This window comes from Lynx rufus, unplaced genomic scaffold (assembly GCF_022079265.1).
Source record: "Lynx rufus isolate CCGP_SWC_20201006 ecotype Redwood Valley unplaced genomic scaffold, mLynRuf1.p SCAF_30, whole genome shotgun sequence".
In the NCBI taxonomy this organism is placed as follows: domain Eukaryota; kingdom Metazoa; phylum Chordata; class Mammalia; order Carnivora; family Felidae; genus Lynx; species Lynx rufus.
In genome coordinates, this window is record NW_025814846.1 from 7,719,036 (window position 1) to 7,735,925 (window position 16,890).

Here is a 16,890-nt window from a genome sequence, read left to right on the forward strand (position 1 = left end):
TCTTACTGACAGGAGGTCAATCTTTCCTTTTTGATATATGAAATTACCTGCTATGTGATGACACACGGAGTGAGTGAAGTCTCCCTGGAAATTACAAGGTGCTGTCTCAGCGACAGCCCTGTAGCTCATGTATTTAACCCTAAACCCTTGCTCCAGAATGGAGATCGAATGATTCCCAACATGATCTGCCCTTCTGCTGAACAGTTTCAAAGGCCCTGTACTCCTTTTGCCAAGGTTCGTCTTGCAGACTTCCATGGACTCCTGTTGCCCAGACTCTTCCAGGGTACTGGTAACAAGTAAAAACTCCATGATTAAAATCAGAGAATGCTCCCAGATGATGTCTGTTAATGTCTCCTAATGAAATCCTAATTAATGAAAGAGCAAGGGAATCTGAAGGGATGCACCGAGGACCAAATATCTTCATCTCAGAGGAAAATGGCATCAAGCTTCACATGAGGGCACTAGCACTTTTCCCTGGGCAAGGTTGGTGTCATCACCAACATCAGTGGGCCAGATCTAAGGGGAACATTCCTAAGCTACACTTAGGAGACCTGTGTGCAAAAGTGCTATCACTCTTTTCCATTCCTTTCCTTCAGTGATAGAACAGTGGTGGTTTGGGTTTTTTTTCTGCCTCCTGGCTCACACCCAGGCCTGTGGAAATGGGCTCTGGTCTTTTACTTATTGGGTTTACTTTTTCTATCCTTACCTCTTCAAGGTATGGACTTTGAATGGACAAACCTTTAGTATCTCAGAATGAAGGAAGTTAGGCATTCCATGAGGTGGGTAGAGAGTAGGGAGTGACCATCTGGGCCAACACAATCCTGCCAAGCACTGAGTTCCAGTAACAGAACAAGATTTCTTCCCCAACATCAGAAACTGTGTGGCAGCACACCACCAGAGTGGGAACTTGCCTAGAGTTTCCTGTCACTGAGGACAGACCAGTCGCTCCTGACTCTGACCCCTGATCTCAGTCTCTTATTGCCCCTGAAGTGAGGTGGGCTCTTTCCAGCACCACTTGCATTGAAGTGCATTTGAGTTTTATACTCTCTACTCTCTTTCACATCTAACCTGATTGCTTTGCAGTGTGATACCTTTCTTTGGGTTGCATTAAACACACGGGGACACATCACTCTTTGTTTTATGTCTTTGGCTATATACACATAAATATAACATATTGGACTAACGTGGGAAGCCTTCCAGAGGTTGAGTTTGAGTAATTCTGTGTGGTATCCAAACAGGTAATTGATATCTGACATAAGTATAAAAATATCTAAATTCTCGTGACAGTCTGTCATTTGTGCCTGCTGAATTTTGTCAAATTCTACTATAACCTGGGAATGGTGAGTTTGAATATTTGGAAACACTTATTAGAAAATGTTATAAAGAAATATTGAAGCTTCATGATATCACATTCTGCTTTCTTTTTTTCTTCATTTATTCTAAATATTTGAGTGGCAAACAGTTCATTTTATATGACTGATGAACTCTCAGCATATGACAAAAAAAAAAAAAAACAACAAGCATACTTGGAATCATGAGTCAGTCACCAAAAATCATCAGGCTTTTGTTTTTCTTGTTCTTTTGTCTTTTTAGTGCTCTTTGGAATATGTTTCACAATGAAGTATTCAGCTTTGCTTTTTTTTTCTGGATTACTTTGGCTATTCGGGGTCTTTTGTGATTCCACACAAACTTTAGGATTGTTGGTTGTACCTGTGTGAAAGATGCTGCTGGTATGTTAATAAGGATTGCATTAACCGTGTAGATTGCTTTGGGTAGTATAGACATTGCAACAATGTTTGTACTTCCAAACCATGAGCATGGAATGTTTTTTCATTTCTTTGTATCATCTTTCCTTTCCTTCATAAATTTTCCAAGTGCATATCATACCTCTTTGGTCAGGTGGATTTCTAAGTATCTTAAAAAGTATCTTTGCAATTGTCAATGGGATAGATTCATTGATTTCTTTTTCTGGGTGGGTGGGGGATGGGATAGACGGGTGATGGGAATTGAGGTGGGCACTTGTTATGATGAGCACTGGGTGTTTTCTGTCAGTGACAAATCCCTGAATTCTAATCCTGAAAGCAATATTGCACTGTATGTTAATTAATAACAATTAAATAAAAAACTTGGCATAAACCTGGGGGAAAATGAGCAGATGATTTGATCTTGCTATTTTTACACCCCCACTTTGACCCTGCTATCCTGACTCAGTCGTTTTATCTAGGAAGATTTTAGCTTTCGAACACAAAAAATTTTGTTTTGGTGCTGTGCTTAATAAACATTGAAATCAGACATATACGAACATAGGATGTTTTGGGACAAAGTGTTTCCAGGGAAAAATAATAAAACACTTCAACTCTTTGATCAGTTTAAAAAAGTATAGGTCAACATACCTGTTCTAGTTTATCTGAATTTATTTTATAATGAAGGAATGTTTTTCAGGACCAATTAATTGTTGTGTAAATGACTGGCTGTTCTAGCCACACCAGAATGCATTAAAAGTATAGATTCTGATTTTTTTTAATTTTAAAAAAGGAAATACAATACTGATATGTTAGAGCAGGGAAATCAATGCTATGTGATCTCCCATGGTGGGCAAGCCATAATTAGTTTTAGAGTAGCCACATCCAGGGTTCATTTATATGAAGAAGAAACAAATCTATCTTCTTTTTGTGCCACTGTTACTTTGACATCTATTTCAGGTGCCCAAATCTCACACTTAACCAAAGCAAGGACTTTACCATTGGAGAACTGTCACTTTGGAAAGGATCTATGTCCTTCTGAAGGACAGATCTCTGTACGCTTGGCAGCAGAGGCCGGTGTGGAAGTAGACTCAATGATTCTGAGACATAGTGATTCTGCCTGGTTGATATCTATGCCTTCTCTTCTGGGAACAGTAGGTGCTAGTGGGTTGGGGTGGTTGCTCAATACCCACTTTTTGAGCAGAGCCTTTGCTGCATTACCATGCCTCTTAAGGCGGGGAGCCCACTCATGCACTGTTGGCTTATTGATGTCCTGCATACCTGGTGGTGGACGCAAACCTGATTTTTTCTCATTGGCTCCAAATATTTGCCTGTTTTATGCAGGTTTTTAGACCTCTCTAAAACAAAAAGGTCCACTCAGTGTACAGGTGTGGCTGAACACTCCCCACCTGACACCCTATCCAGTGTTAATGGAGCCTGGCATCACATCCTATGGAGAACTGGCTTTTGTAGTTCTGTATACAAGCTCTCATTGTTCCGTGGAGTGACTGATAAGGAGACTAGTACTGGCACAGATAACAGGAGGTGGGAAGAGTCTAGAGCCTTAACCCGAGCCTTAACCCGAGCCCTCATCCTTAGCAAAGTAAACAAATTAACAAATTAACACCTATACTGATATTCGGTATGCCTGTGCTACTGTGCATGTACACGGGGCCATCTATAAATAATGAGGCCTCCTTACTGCTGAAGGGAAAACTCTCAAAAACAAGGAAGAAATACTAAAGCTTCTTGAGGCCGTATGGCTGTCAGACAAGGTAGCTATGCTACACTGTAAGGGACATCATAAAGGAGATGACCCCATAACTCAAGGAAATCACCTGATTTGACCAAGGTGAAACTCCTACCTACACTATGACTCTTACACCCCAAAGGGAAGCCTCCCTGCCCCGGTACACAAATGAAGAAAGAAGTTGGGCCTCAACAGAAGGGGGCACACTAAGCAAAGAGGGATGGTGGGTCATGCCAAATGGACACATCTTTGTCCCATCTTCTATGGGAAAACACGTAGTGAAGGAATATCACCAACTCACGCACCTAGGGAAAACTGCACTAGAGGCCCTCCTCAAAAACAACTACTATATCAGCCAGCTGCCGGCATTATGCCAAGCTGTCAGTGAACAATGTGTAACGTGTGCCAAAAGCAATGCTTGGTGTACCCCAAAACCCCCGCCTGGCACACAAAGGATGGGAGCCGCCCCTTTCGAAGACTTAGAGGTGGACTTTACTGACATACAACCAAATATAAGGTTCAGGTACCTTCTTGTAATAATCTGCACATATTCGGGATGGGTTGAAGCATTCCCGACCAGATGGGAATGAAGTCACAAGGTGGCCCAAGCTCTTCTACGGGAGATTGTGCCTCGGTTTGGCCTACCCTTAACCATACACAGTGATAATGGACCTGCATTTGTGGAAGACATTATACAAACTCTGACAAAGTCCCTCAACATTACCTGGAAACTGCACACTGCTTACCGACCCCAGAGCTCAGGGAACGTAGAGCAGAATAATTGCATCCTCAAGGAAACCCTGGCTAAGTTCCACCAAGAGACTAATCTCCCATGGCCAGATTTACTACTGCTGCCCCTCCTGCATGCCCAAGGCATTCCTGGGGAACTAGGATTCTCCCCTTTTGAGTTATATGGGTGACCCCCCCCCATGTTTAGGAAAACTCCCAGGAGACCTACACAAGATTGGAGACAAGGGAATATGAAAAAAGCTCCAGACCTTGAGGGGCAGTCCTAAATAAGTTACAGAGATACACCATAGAGAGGGCCCCAATTTTCTTAAGGACCCCCATTCACCCTTTTCAGCCAGGAGACTCTGTGTGGGTTAAAGTTTGGAAGACCTTAGACCATGGTGGACTGGGCCTCCTGTTATTCTAACTCTTACAGCCCTTAAAGTTTCAGGTATCACCCCATGGGTCCATCACTCCAGAGTTAAGAAGGCCAAATCAGAAGAACCCACAACCTGGCGAAGTGATTCAGATCCAGTCAACCCACATAAACTGACCCTCAAAAAGGAAACTGGCCCCTGAGACCTCCATCCCTGCTCCAGCCACACTCTGGAAGCTGGATGGCCTGTGCATGGCAAAAGCTTAAGGAATCAATGCATGGACCTAGCCCAGGTGTTTGGATGCAACTCTTCCAGCCCTTGCCCCTTATTGGTGTCATAACCCTGATCTTCTTACTGTTGGGCTGATAGAGACTGCACCAACAAGCAGGACATGGGACAAAAGATGCAGGCCGGGTCTCACATACCTCCTCTGGATGGGAGGATTATTAACTATTGCCTGTATATTATGAAAACCTCTCTCATCCTCACAACTGCCGCTTGCCCACTTTGCCCCCATGATTGTTACATGACATTAAGGGGGTCAAAGGCGTTCAGCGCCTTCACCTCCCTCCACAAAGATTGCTACAAGGGAAAAACACCCACTCGGTCACCCAGTGCCCCAAGGACTAAGTATTGGACTGTGGAGATAACCCAAAATATCAGGAACCCATGTCACAACAAGGGCCTCCAGAGAGGGAGCTTGCTACACTTACCATCCTCAATGGGGGATCTCATACGGGGGAGGGGTGCAAGACAGGGCCCTTCAAAAATTTATAAAAGATACCCAGAATAGAGTAATAACACAAGCCGTAAAGGCGACCACTCCCCTGTCAGGCTACCAGGGTTTGAACCTTTCAGCCCTCCATCAGATTCTTACCAATTCCCCACTCCAGCATTGGGCCAACACTACTCTAAGAGTCCTCCATAAAATAATCACACCCAAACCTGATGGATGTGCTTGCCCCTCAGCCAGAGGGATTACTTAGCCACTCCCATCCCTTTGACCTGGGAAGTTCCTGAAAAATCTTGAAACCAACACCTCTGTCTTAATTGGACCCCTGGCCACTGGGGTCCGTCTCACAAATGGCGACAATCTAATCTGTACAGTCCCCAAAGATATGAATGGTACCTCTCAATGCAGAAGAAATATATACTTAAAGAGGATTACAACCCTATGTCCAACCCCTGGGGTGTTTTATCTGTGTTCTAATTCGCCCTACCGATGCTTAGAGGCCAAATGGACTAAGATATGTTATTCCATCTTCCTAACCCCAGAGTTATCCTTATACACTGAAGATCAGTGTTAACAGCCATTAACCCCAAGTCCCAGGCTAAACGGGCAGTCCTGCTACCTGTTCTGATAAAATCAGGAATTGCGACAGGAATAGAAGCCAGAATAGGAGGCATAGGTTCTTCCATAGCACTATACCATAGACTATCTCAAGAGCTAAATGAAGACATGGAATGGGTCACAGATTCTCTGGTAAACTTACAAAGCCAAATAAACTCTTTGGCTGCAGTGGCCCCCCCACAATAGGCGAGCCCTCGGCCTCCTCACTTCAGAGAAAGGACGGACTTGCATCTTTCTGGGGGAAGAATGTTGCTATTTCTGAAAGCAGTCAGGAATAGTTACAACTAAGGTTAAGGAACTCAAGGAAAGAATTCAACGTAGACAACAGGAAAGTATCAATCAATGGAAAGGATGGGATCTCACGGATTGGGCATCCTGGCTTCCTGCCCTGGTGGGGCTCCTCCTCTCCATAATTTTACTTGTATCCATGGGCTCCTGTATACTGAATGCTGTGGTACGTTTTATTGAAAACACTGTTGCTTGCCAAACTACAGCACATATCTTAGCCTTCTCAGAGTACCAACCTGTAAAACTGAAAGATGCCTACTAAAAGTTTTTTAAAAGGAATCAAAGGGGGGAATGTTGGAGAAATGGATGAAGTACTGCACCAAAGATGGATCATGGGACTAAAACAAGCTCTGGTCTCTATCTTAGAGACCCCTCTTCTGGGTTCTTCTTGCCCTGTTTGCCGTGCACGCGAAAACTCCCACAGATATGGAAGCTGACAACTATAAATTACCCTCCCCACTTGCATTTGGCGCTCAGATCTTTGGAGAAACTGTCTCCTCTGAGCCCGCTGGTGTTAAATAAATCTCTAATCCACCAAGATCTCCGAGTGCCATTTGTATTTTCTGCCAGCGTTCCAGACTGGTTCCGTAACACTTACAATTGGGGAATTCCTCATCAAACTTTTCTAGTGTTTTCCATGGGTTAAAAATGGCAGATTCTTCTCTGCCTTCTCAGCGAGGCAGACCCAGGCCCATACGCCAGGCACCCATCTGTAGTCTAGAATGCAATGGGAAGCCGGTGGGGGGGGCAGTGCTGGCATCCCTCCTTCAGGAGCCCTTAGTCAGCTGGTTGGTGGTTATAGCAATTATGTTTGAGGGATGCCTCGGGTGGCTTTGACACTTCAGGAACCTCTGACCAATACCCTGTGCATGGGATGCTACCAGGGAATCGGGATGGATTCTGGGGGTAATGGAACTTCTCTCTCCTTTTCTCTCTAGGTAGAACATGGCAGCTCCTGTTCGATACCCAAGGATTCTCCCTTGGGATGCCTTTTTAACCCACTGGAAACAATTTGGGTTGCAAAATGTAGAAAGGACTGATCCTGTAACACTGCATGGCCTTACTAAACAGGGGAAATGGATGGAAGTTACCCTAGGTCCAGGTCTTCATGGCTACCTGGACCCAGGGTCCTCTTGCAGAATGTGTTTGGTCAGTAACCAGGCCATTAAGCTCCCTCCTGATATATTGGATGAAAAATGCGTAGACAGGACTCCTCCTGATAGAATTCAGACTCTGAAGGAAAACACAGGCCATCCCTGAAAAGGCGATGCAGACTCTGTTCCTCTGCCTAATAGATGCGAGGGCCTCTCCCTCATTCCTTTCCTGGGTTAAGGACTATAACTGGAGTCAACTGTGCTTAGTCTACCTCAGGACAGGGACTTTAAGGAAAATAGCCAAGAAACTGCAGAAAGTCCACTTGTTTTGGGGAAATTCCCTGTCTTCTCTGGCCTGACATGAACTACCTAATTCCACTTTGGTGGAACAAAAGACATGGTGTCTGTTTCTCTGTCCCAGCTGACATGGTTAGAACAAGGAAATTTTCCTTCATGGCCTTCTGCTGGCACCTCACCTCTTCTGCCTTCCCCTCATCCTCCTCCTGTTTCTGCACCAACTTTGGTGCCGCATAGATAAATGGTTCCTATATTATCCTCAGTGCCTCAGGCACCATTGGCTTCTCTTCCCACCCTAAATGGGCTCCAAGCAGAGAGCACCCCCTTGGACCACCCACCTCAGAATCCTGGGACCAACTGGCATCTCAGGTAAAAACTGATAATGGGGAACAAATAGATTGTCATTTAAGTGGTCGTAGGAGAAACAGTTTGGTGCTTAAACTAAAGTTTGCTGGTTTAATTAAGACGGATCTGTCCTTAGAGTTAGCAGCATTAAATATGAAACTTTTATTCTACCAAGGTTTACTAAAGGTCAAAGAAGCTCATTGTATCTCGGTTGCAATTTGTTAGCAAAACAATGACTTGAAATAATGCTTAATTTCGACTGTCTCAAAGTGTTCATCAGTAATTGTTACGATAGCTTTCAAAGTCTTTGGTAACCTGAAACTTTAATGTTTTGCTTTAAAGTTTGCACGACAAATGAGATGAAACTTATGGGACATCTAGGTCTTTCCCAAATAGAATGCAGTGCAAAGCTTTGATTATTGAACATAGTTTTGTGCTTTTAACCTTTTATTGCAGAGAAACTAAGGCTATTTGGGTCTATTGGAAAACATGCTTTGTGCTTAACTGATTCATGAATTTGTCATCTAAAGAATTCTGGTGTAAACAGTTCTCAACTGGTTACCAAGTTTTCATTGGAGATGAAGGTTTCTAGCAGTTAAAATTCTGCTAAGTGTAAAGACTGATGGAAATTAAAAAAAGCAACTCTGTAGAAAAGTAAGAGACATGTAAGAAATATATAAGGAATGGGAATACATTTTTCTTTGAGGGTAAAAGAAAGTAATCTTGGGCTAAATCAGATGGGTTGTTTGGAGAGAAATGGCTTGGGACAAAATCTGAAGGAAAAGGAAAGTTGTAGAAGGTACGCGAAGGGAAATCTTTGGAAAGAAAATTTGTGTGTGGTAAGGATGGATGAAGTCTGCCATGGATGGGTTTTAAAACTACACTGGTGTAACATTAAAAATCTGCTTTTCATTCCTTTGGAAAGACAAAGTTTTATTGGATTGTTGATCTGCTCTTGATAAGAAAATGTAAACAAAGTTTTGTTTTGTTTTGTTTTCTCTTTTGTCTGCCAGGAAAACCAGAGCTTTAGGTTTCATCTTTATCAAGTCTGATTACTTAAAGTTAAAACTTCTCAATGGTAAACAAGCTATGTTTTGCTAACAACTATATAATGCTACATATTTGCCTTTGGAACCTCTTAATGCCATCGTAGATAAATAAAGTTTAAAATTTGTAATGATCTGTAAACTTATTTAGAATGTGCTCCATCACTTCCTGAGGTTTGAACAAACTTTCCCAAGACTTCAATAGTAAATGAAGTCATTTTGACCAATTAGGCCTTTTTATGTGGTGTGCTAAGTTACTTGGAAGAGCATTGTCAAATAATGGTAAACCTTGGGTTATATTGCTTGGGTAAATGCTGTAACTGCTCAGAGATATATGCAATTCCTAAAGTTTTATTTTGTTCTGCTATAAGATCCTCCATTGATATTCTGATTATCATAGTGTCATGCACCACAGAAATAACTGAATTCCCTTTTCAATTGCATCATAATGAACTCTTAACAGATCTTTAAAAATGTCCATTTCTGAGATTTTATAATTTATAATTGTTTTTGTTCTCTCACAAAAGATATTTCATTTTCCAGGAGACTCACAAAGAAAGGACACTTAGGACAAATAGAGGTATTTGAAGTCTTTCAAATTAATACTAAAATGGGTAAGAATTTCGAGAACTAAAAAGCTGCATTCAAACTGAACAAGAATTAGGAACATGGAACTAAATGAATTGAGGAAGACTATAGTTTTGTGACTCTTGTTGGAAATATTGCTGGTTCTCCCATGTTTGCTCTTCCAGATTAAAGAAACGTTCTCCTCAGATATCTATAAAATACAGAGATGTCATCAAATATTAACTTGTAAACTGAAGTATTGAATTTATTTTTATACCTAAAACCTCTGAAATTCAAACACTCTCAGTGAGTATTCTTTATTTTATGGCCATTGCAGTTATTTGCATAAGTGCAATAATATTTTCCTTGTAACAGGACACCATTGGAAATACTGGTTATTTTATGAAGGCTTTGACTGGAATATCCTATTTGAGAAAGAGACACCCATAGACTCAGAAATGACCCTACAGCTTTAAGGAACTGAGGTTGACTTTATGAAACATGGAGCCAATAAAGCTCCTTGGAAATGGCCACATACCTTGCTTACAGAGTTCCACACAGCCTCACCAGGTGAGTAAAGAATGTCACTTTCTGGCAGGTTCAGGAACCTCAGGATATATTGGGGACCTTGTGAAGAGGAACTCACCCAATTCCACAGGTATTGCAGGCCTGTATGATTGGAAGTATTTGGCTTGGCCTCTGGCATGGAGAGGCTCCAAATTTCAGTCTGGAGATTCCTTATAAAGGGTTCCAGCCAGGCAAACTTTAAAAGATCCTTCCTTATGATCAATGACTCTTCTCCCTGAGCTTGTGTGAAATAATTAGGCCAAGTTTCTTAAGACTGGACTTGTTTTACAAATGAATTAGCCTTAATTTGGTTATCTCTGGAAATGAGGGTTTTTAGAAAAATAAAACATAGTTAGTTGTCTTTAAATTTTTGCCTAAAATAGACAACTTGAGGTAAACTTGTGAGGTCCTGTCACAATAGCCCAGGTTATCCTGTGGGGATAATAATAGAACCCCATGGCTATATTATTTAAACAACTGGAAAATGGGATGGATTCCCCCAACAACTGTAGGCAAGGACTTTTCTCACTGCAGACCTATCAAGAGATAAAGACAATAGTGCTTTATTATTCATTTAAGGCTGGGTTAATTAATAAATCTCTAAGTATGCAAACGATGTCCTCCATAAACCTGATCTGAAAGTTACTAGAAACCTACCCCACATAAACCCCAAAGACCTGGTTTATTCAAAGGATGGAAAGTCTCATGCAACAGGGGATTATCTCCAAAATAAAAGGGCCCTTACTGGGTCATATTATGTACTCCCACTGCAGTGAGAGGGGCACTCTTCATGGGCTCCTGTAACTAAATGAAACCTGTATCCCCTTTACAGGAAGTCAATGAGCAAACTCATGTGCCTTCTTATTCCCAGGAACCTGTGCAAGACCTCAAACCTCCCTTATGATGGTTGTACCTTTCTTTTACACTTTCCTTTCCCAATGTATACTAACAGTTCCTTCTTACGATGGGTCATTCAGAAGATCACTACAGATATTTGAGTTACAAACTGGAAAGACCAATCTGATCCCTGCTGCCTGTTCCCACTCCCATAGGAGGATGCTTCAAGCCTGACATCTAAAAACATCACTGGCAGCACTGGTAGACACTGGGCTTGTAATTTGCTCTAACAAAATGCTGTGTATACATTCCATATTACCACAAAAATATTTCTGGATTTCTAACTGACATGAATACTTAAATTGGCACTTCAAACAGTCCCTCTCTTTCCTTTAGTGATTGGCTAAACTTCTGGACTGGAGGATTTTTGTCAACTACCAAAGGACTTTTCTTGGGGCTTCTCTCTTATTCTAACTATGGTTTGCTGTTTTTCTCTCATGTCTCTTTGCCTGATGCCATTACTCCATCACTAAAATAACTTCAAGCCAACATATGGGCCTTGCTACTTAAGAAGGCCCACCTTGGATTCAGCAGCTTCTGCCTTTTGTAACTTGTCTATATGTTCCCAGCAGACCAATATTGACCCGGACAACTCTACGCCCCTCCTCAGCAGAAAGAAGATACAGATGAGACCTTCCATCTTCATCAACCTTAAATATTTAAGGGTCGACATTGTTAGGGGGCATATGATGAGGGAGCATGAGGCAGGCTGAGGGGTAAAGCACAAGCTAGCCACGCCCCCCACCGCAGGTGGGATCTGAGTGTGATTCCTTGGACACTCTTGACTACCCAAGAACAAAGAAAGGGGCCTTAAGCCCTTGCCATGATAATGTGGGAAACTAAGGCAGAGGAAAAATTACATTTCCTTACTGCCTGTAGCCCATTGACAAGTCCCTGAAATGGGCAGAGTGACCTCCCTCGAGGACCTCAGCTGCCTCAATGATGACACTTTGCTAGGGGCAAAAGAGAACCTTAGCTTAATGTTACCCCAACTTTGAGGACCCTGTAGGTCAACTTCTTTTATTTCAATTGCCCCAAGATATATGCTGGCAACCATACTCCAAGCTTATGCCCCCCCCATATTCATCTAATGGGTCTCATGACTGAGGTTTTTATTAAATAGTAACAAATGGCATTTCCCTAGGAACAACTAGCCCCTCAAGGTCCTGAAAACCTTGCTTCCAAAGTTTCTTAAAGATGTACTCTATCCCTGTCCCCCTGCCAACCTGAGGGTATATAATAATGAGTTACCCATCAGGACCCCAGTGCAGTTCTTCCTGCACATGGGTCCTGTCCCCATGACTTAATAAAATCACATTTTTTTGCACCAAAGATGTTTTCAAGAACTCTTTCTTGGTCGTTGGCTCTGGACCACCACCACCATCAACCCCAAACATCATTAGACAGCAGAACTCCAACCACTGTCTGCTATAGATGCCTTCATTCTGAAGAGCACACAGTTAAGACATTTGCAGTCTTCTTCAGGATCAGCTATGTGCAGGAAACGGCCCATTCAAGGACTAGTGTCCCAGAGCCACTTTACAAATACCTGAGGGCAAGTCACAAGCCAGACCCTGGTAACTATGAGTCATTACTGGCCTCAAAGGACAGGGCAAAAAAAGCCAATGCCAGAAACTTTCCACCTCTTTCTGAAGGACACAGCGCAGGGGGTTTCCCTTGGTCTTAGTGTGCACTAGTAAGAACATTGTTCTTACTCCTGAGGCAACCGTCTTGCCAGGAGATTGTGCTGGTCTCTTCACTTTTTGCTATTTTGCATTCTCTTCTGTTAAGACAGAACTTTGGCCTTTTCTGTATCCTTCTCCATCCTGTTGCTCTTTTCCAAGAATTCTCCCTGTTGTCCATTCAGGGACAGTGTCTCAGAGCCATTTTTTTTTCTATTTTTAACTTGAGTGTCAGGCCATATTCTTGTCACTCTGGGATATGTTGGGCCACAGGGTCCCTCAAAAATTGCCTTCCAGTACTATGTTGACAAAGGTAAGCCAAGGGCATTTCAAGGGGCCCAGCAGGAATGCTTATTTGTGGTCAGTGTAATCGATATTGGGAGTGACCTATCCTTACTTCTGGGACAAGAGGTCCGTAGAGCTAGACATTTCATTCTCAGCTTGGTCCCATTCTCAGCTGAAATGAAAACATTTGGCCCTTTGTGTAGCCATTCCAATTCCCTGACTGTATTGATCATTATGTCTGGGGTCCCAGGCAAGGGCAATGAGGCTGTCACCCATATAATGAGTTACCAGCCATTCCTAATTAGCTCTGACTCTGGTCTGTGCCAACCAAGAGCAATAAGTTTCTGATATCCCAAAGGAAAGATTGACTTCCTGGGAGTACTTGGTGTTCAGCTGGCTGATCTAAGAAATGATGGCTAGCCAACTTGTTTCCCTCCCTGGCCATTAAAGATGTTTTCACTCTGAAGAGCAGTTGGTTCACCCAGGTGCAGTATTATTGAGGACCTTCTTAGCACAGAAAGAGACCATTCAAGAACTACTGCACAACAGCCCAGTTCCAAACACTTAAGCAGTAGCCTGGAGCACAAACCTGCCTTTGAATCACTGCTACTCTCTATCCACTGATAGGATGGGAAAGGAAAAGAGTGAACTCCAGAAGCTTTCCCTTTCTGAAGTATGAATGCAGCCATCTTGCCTTCGGGCTCCTACTGTAGATGATGGAGATTTTCCTTTGTTCTAGCCCATACGTGTTTCTTATCTATATATTTCTTATTCCTGACACCGTCAGCTTGCCAGGGGATTGTACTAGTTATTTCATCCTCAGATCTATCCCATTCTCATCTCTCATAAGTAACATTGTCCCTCGGTGTATCTATTTCTATCCTTTTACTCTTTTTTAATCTTTCTTTTATTTTTGAGGGAGGGAGAGAGAGAGAAGAGGGAGGGAGCACACAAGCAGGGGAGGGGCAGAGAGAGAGGGATGGAGGATCCAATGCAGGCTCTGCGTTGACAGCAGAGAACCCCATGTGGGGCTTGAACTTGTGAACCACAACATAATGACCTGAGCCAAAATCGGATGCTTAACCAACTGAGCCACACAGAGGTCTCATCCTTTTCCTCTTTTTAAAACTAGATCTTCCATGGGCCAATCAGGGCCCTGGAGCAATTCCTTCTGGTTTTAATTGGGGATTCTGGATGAGTTCTTGTGACAACAGAATAGGTTGGGCCATAGGAGCCCTGGGAACTTGCCTTCCAGATCTATATTGACAACATTAGATGTAGGTCAGTGGAAAGTACGCAGCACAGAATATTTGTGTGTAGCTAGGTCCAAAGGTGTTGGGAGGGAGCTGTCCTACTCCAAGGCAAGGGCAAATAGGAGACATTTCATTCTCAACTTTATTTCATTCTCATCTAAAATGAAAGCTGTCCATAGAGTCATTCCCATTCTGTCGCGATTTGCTCACTAGGACTTGGTTTGCAGGCTGGGTTGGGCATTGAGGCTGTCAATCACACAGTGAGCTCCCAGGCATTGGTGGTGAGTTCTCACTCTGCTTCTGTGCTAACCAAGAGTAATGCGTTTCTGACAACTCAAAGGAAAGATTACCCTGCTGTCAGAGAACATTTAGTGCTTGGCTTAAGGTGCTGAAGAGCACATAATCCACGCATACAAGATATGTTCCAGGACCTAGGCAGTGCAGAAAGTGGACATTCAAAAACTAATGGGTCACAGGAACCAAGCTTCCAAACACTTGAGCAACAGCCTGGAGCATGGACCCACTACCCCTGAATCCCTGCTACCTCTATCCCCTGATGGGAAGGGCAGGAAAAAGAGCAAAGGCCAAAAGCTTTCCCTCTCCAGAAGGAAATATGCAGACCTCTTGCAGACTGTGCTTTCAGCAGGCTTCCCTTTAGAGGTTTTGTCTCTGGCCACAGGTTTTTCTGACTTCTTAGAACCTTGCCAGGAAATTGTGCTGACACTTCATTTTAATCTTTGTCCCGTTCTCATCTATAATGAAGCACTTTGGCCTTCTGTGATCCCATTTCAATAGCTTTTTTTTGTTTTCACAAAGTAGTTTCTCCCTGCCATTCAGAGCCAGTGTCTTGGAGAACTAGCCTTTCCTTTAAGTTGGGGCATCTGGTCAAGTCCTTATGTTTCTGGCATAGGTTGGGCTACAGGACCCCTCATTATTTAGCTTTCAGAACTATGTTGACAATGGGAGATATAGGGTCGTTGAGGGTGCCCAGCAGAGTGTCCATGTGTAGGCAATGCCAGGGTTTGGGAGGGAGCTGGCCTTACTTCTGGTTGAAGGAGAAACTATGTTAGACATTTCATTCCCAGCTTTATCCTAATCTCCTCTGTTATATAGAGACTTTGTCTTCCATACAGCCGTTATCATCAATTTTCTGTTTTCATAATGAGGTCATGGGTGACAACCAGGAGGAATTGGTTTCTCAGCCACACAGCCAACATCCAGGATTTTTGCTGAACTACCACACTTGGTCTGTGCTATGTGAGAGCAATAAGTTACTTTATACCAGAGAACAATGACCCTCCTATTCATGAGCACTTGTTGCTTGGCTGGCCCTGGTAATCTCTGTGATGGGTAGCCAGCTTGTCTCCTTCCACTGGCTGAGAATGAAGATCGAAATATCTTCAATATCTAAGGCAGATGGATCAGGCTTGCGGAGTAGACTGCAGGACTATTCAGCCCCAAAAAATCCCTCACAGGGGGTACTGAACCATGACTTGATTACAAAACCTAGAGCACCAACGGGAACAGGGATCTGCTACCAATGAATCACTGCTCTTTCTGTGCCCTGAGGGGTAGGGCATACAAAGGAGCCCATGTCGGAAGGATTCTTTCTCTTTGAAAGAAAAGTGCAGGCCTCAGGACAACTGGGCACACAGGTGTAGGCAGTTGATGGTTCCCTTTTCCCCAGCCCACAGGTGTTTCTTACTACAGACAACAGCTTCTCAGGAGATTGTGCTAGGCACTTCCTTCTCAGCTCCATCCCACTCTCATTTGTAATCAAGCACTTTGTCCCTCTGTGTATTTATTTGCATCCTTTTGCTTTTTTTTCAAACTAGGATCTCGCTGGGATCCATTCAGAGTCCGTGTCTCAGAGCAATATCCTCCACTTTGAACTGCGGTTCTGGATGAGTCCTGGGGACTATGAGTAGACTGGCAACAGGACCTCTTGTAACTTGCCATTAGAACTCTGTGCAAAATGAGAGGCCTAGGGCATATGAAGATGCCAAGCTCTGTATGTACGGATGTGTGTGTAGGTGGTCCCAGAGGTTTAGGGAGGGACTGGCCATACACATGCATCTGGGATAAAAGAAGATAAATAGATGTGCCCAGCAGCATAATCCAATTCCCATGCGTAATGTAGAGCCTTGGCCTCCCTTGTAGCCATTCCCACCAATTTGCTAATTTCTAAGCCTTGGGTCACATTAAGGAATGATTGGGTTTTCACTCCCACAAGCAGAGCCCAAAGATTGGTGCTAAACTTCCACTATGGTCCTGTGCTCTTGAGAGCAAACAGCACCTTTATATCAGAGGAAGGATGGCCTTCTTGTACCTGAGTCATTGGTACTTGGCCAGCTCTGGTAAGTGCAGTGAAGTACAGAGATGCCTTAATTCTGTGTCACACATGGCTACCATATGCACACTAGGCTTTGGGACCTGGTCAACACAGAGAGGGCCCTTTCAAGAACAATTGCATCAAGTCCAGTTTGCAAACACTAGATCACCAGTTGGGAGCAGGAAGCCCTGGACTCTGAATCCTTGCTGCATCTATTCCCTGATGGGAAGGACAGGAAACACCTCCCAAACCTCTTTTCCCTCTGTTTCTAAAGAAAGAATACACAGC

The 16,890-nt window shown here is 43.3% G+C and overlaps 1 protein-coding gene across 1 annotated transcript in view; it reads left to right on the forward strand.

Annotated features, from left to right (window-relative positions):
• The first annotated feature begins 398 nt into the window (after positions 1-398).
• The window catches only part of MTMR8 (myotubularin related protein 8), a 214,598-nt gene continuing 198,106 nt past the window's right edge, over positions 399-16,890 (forward strand). The window contains 1 exon segment of the mRNA XM_047092489.1: positions 399-483. Coding sequence (XP_046948445.1) covers positions 399-483 — 85 coding nt within the window.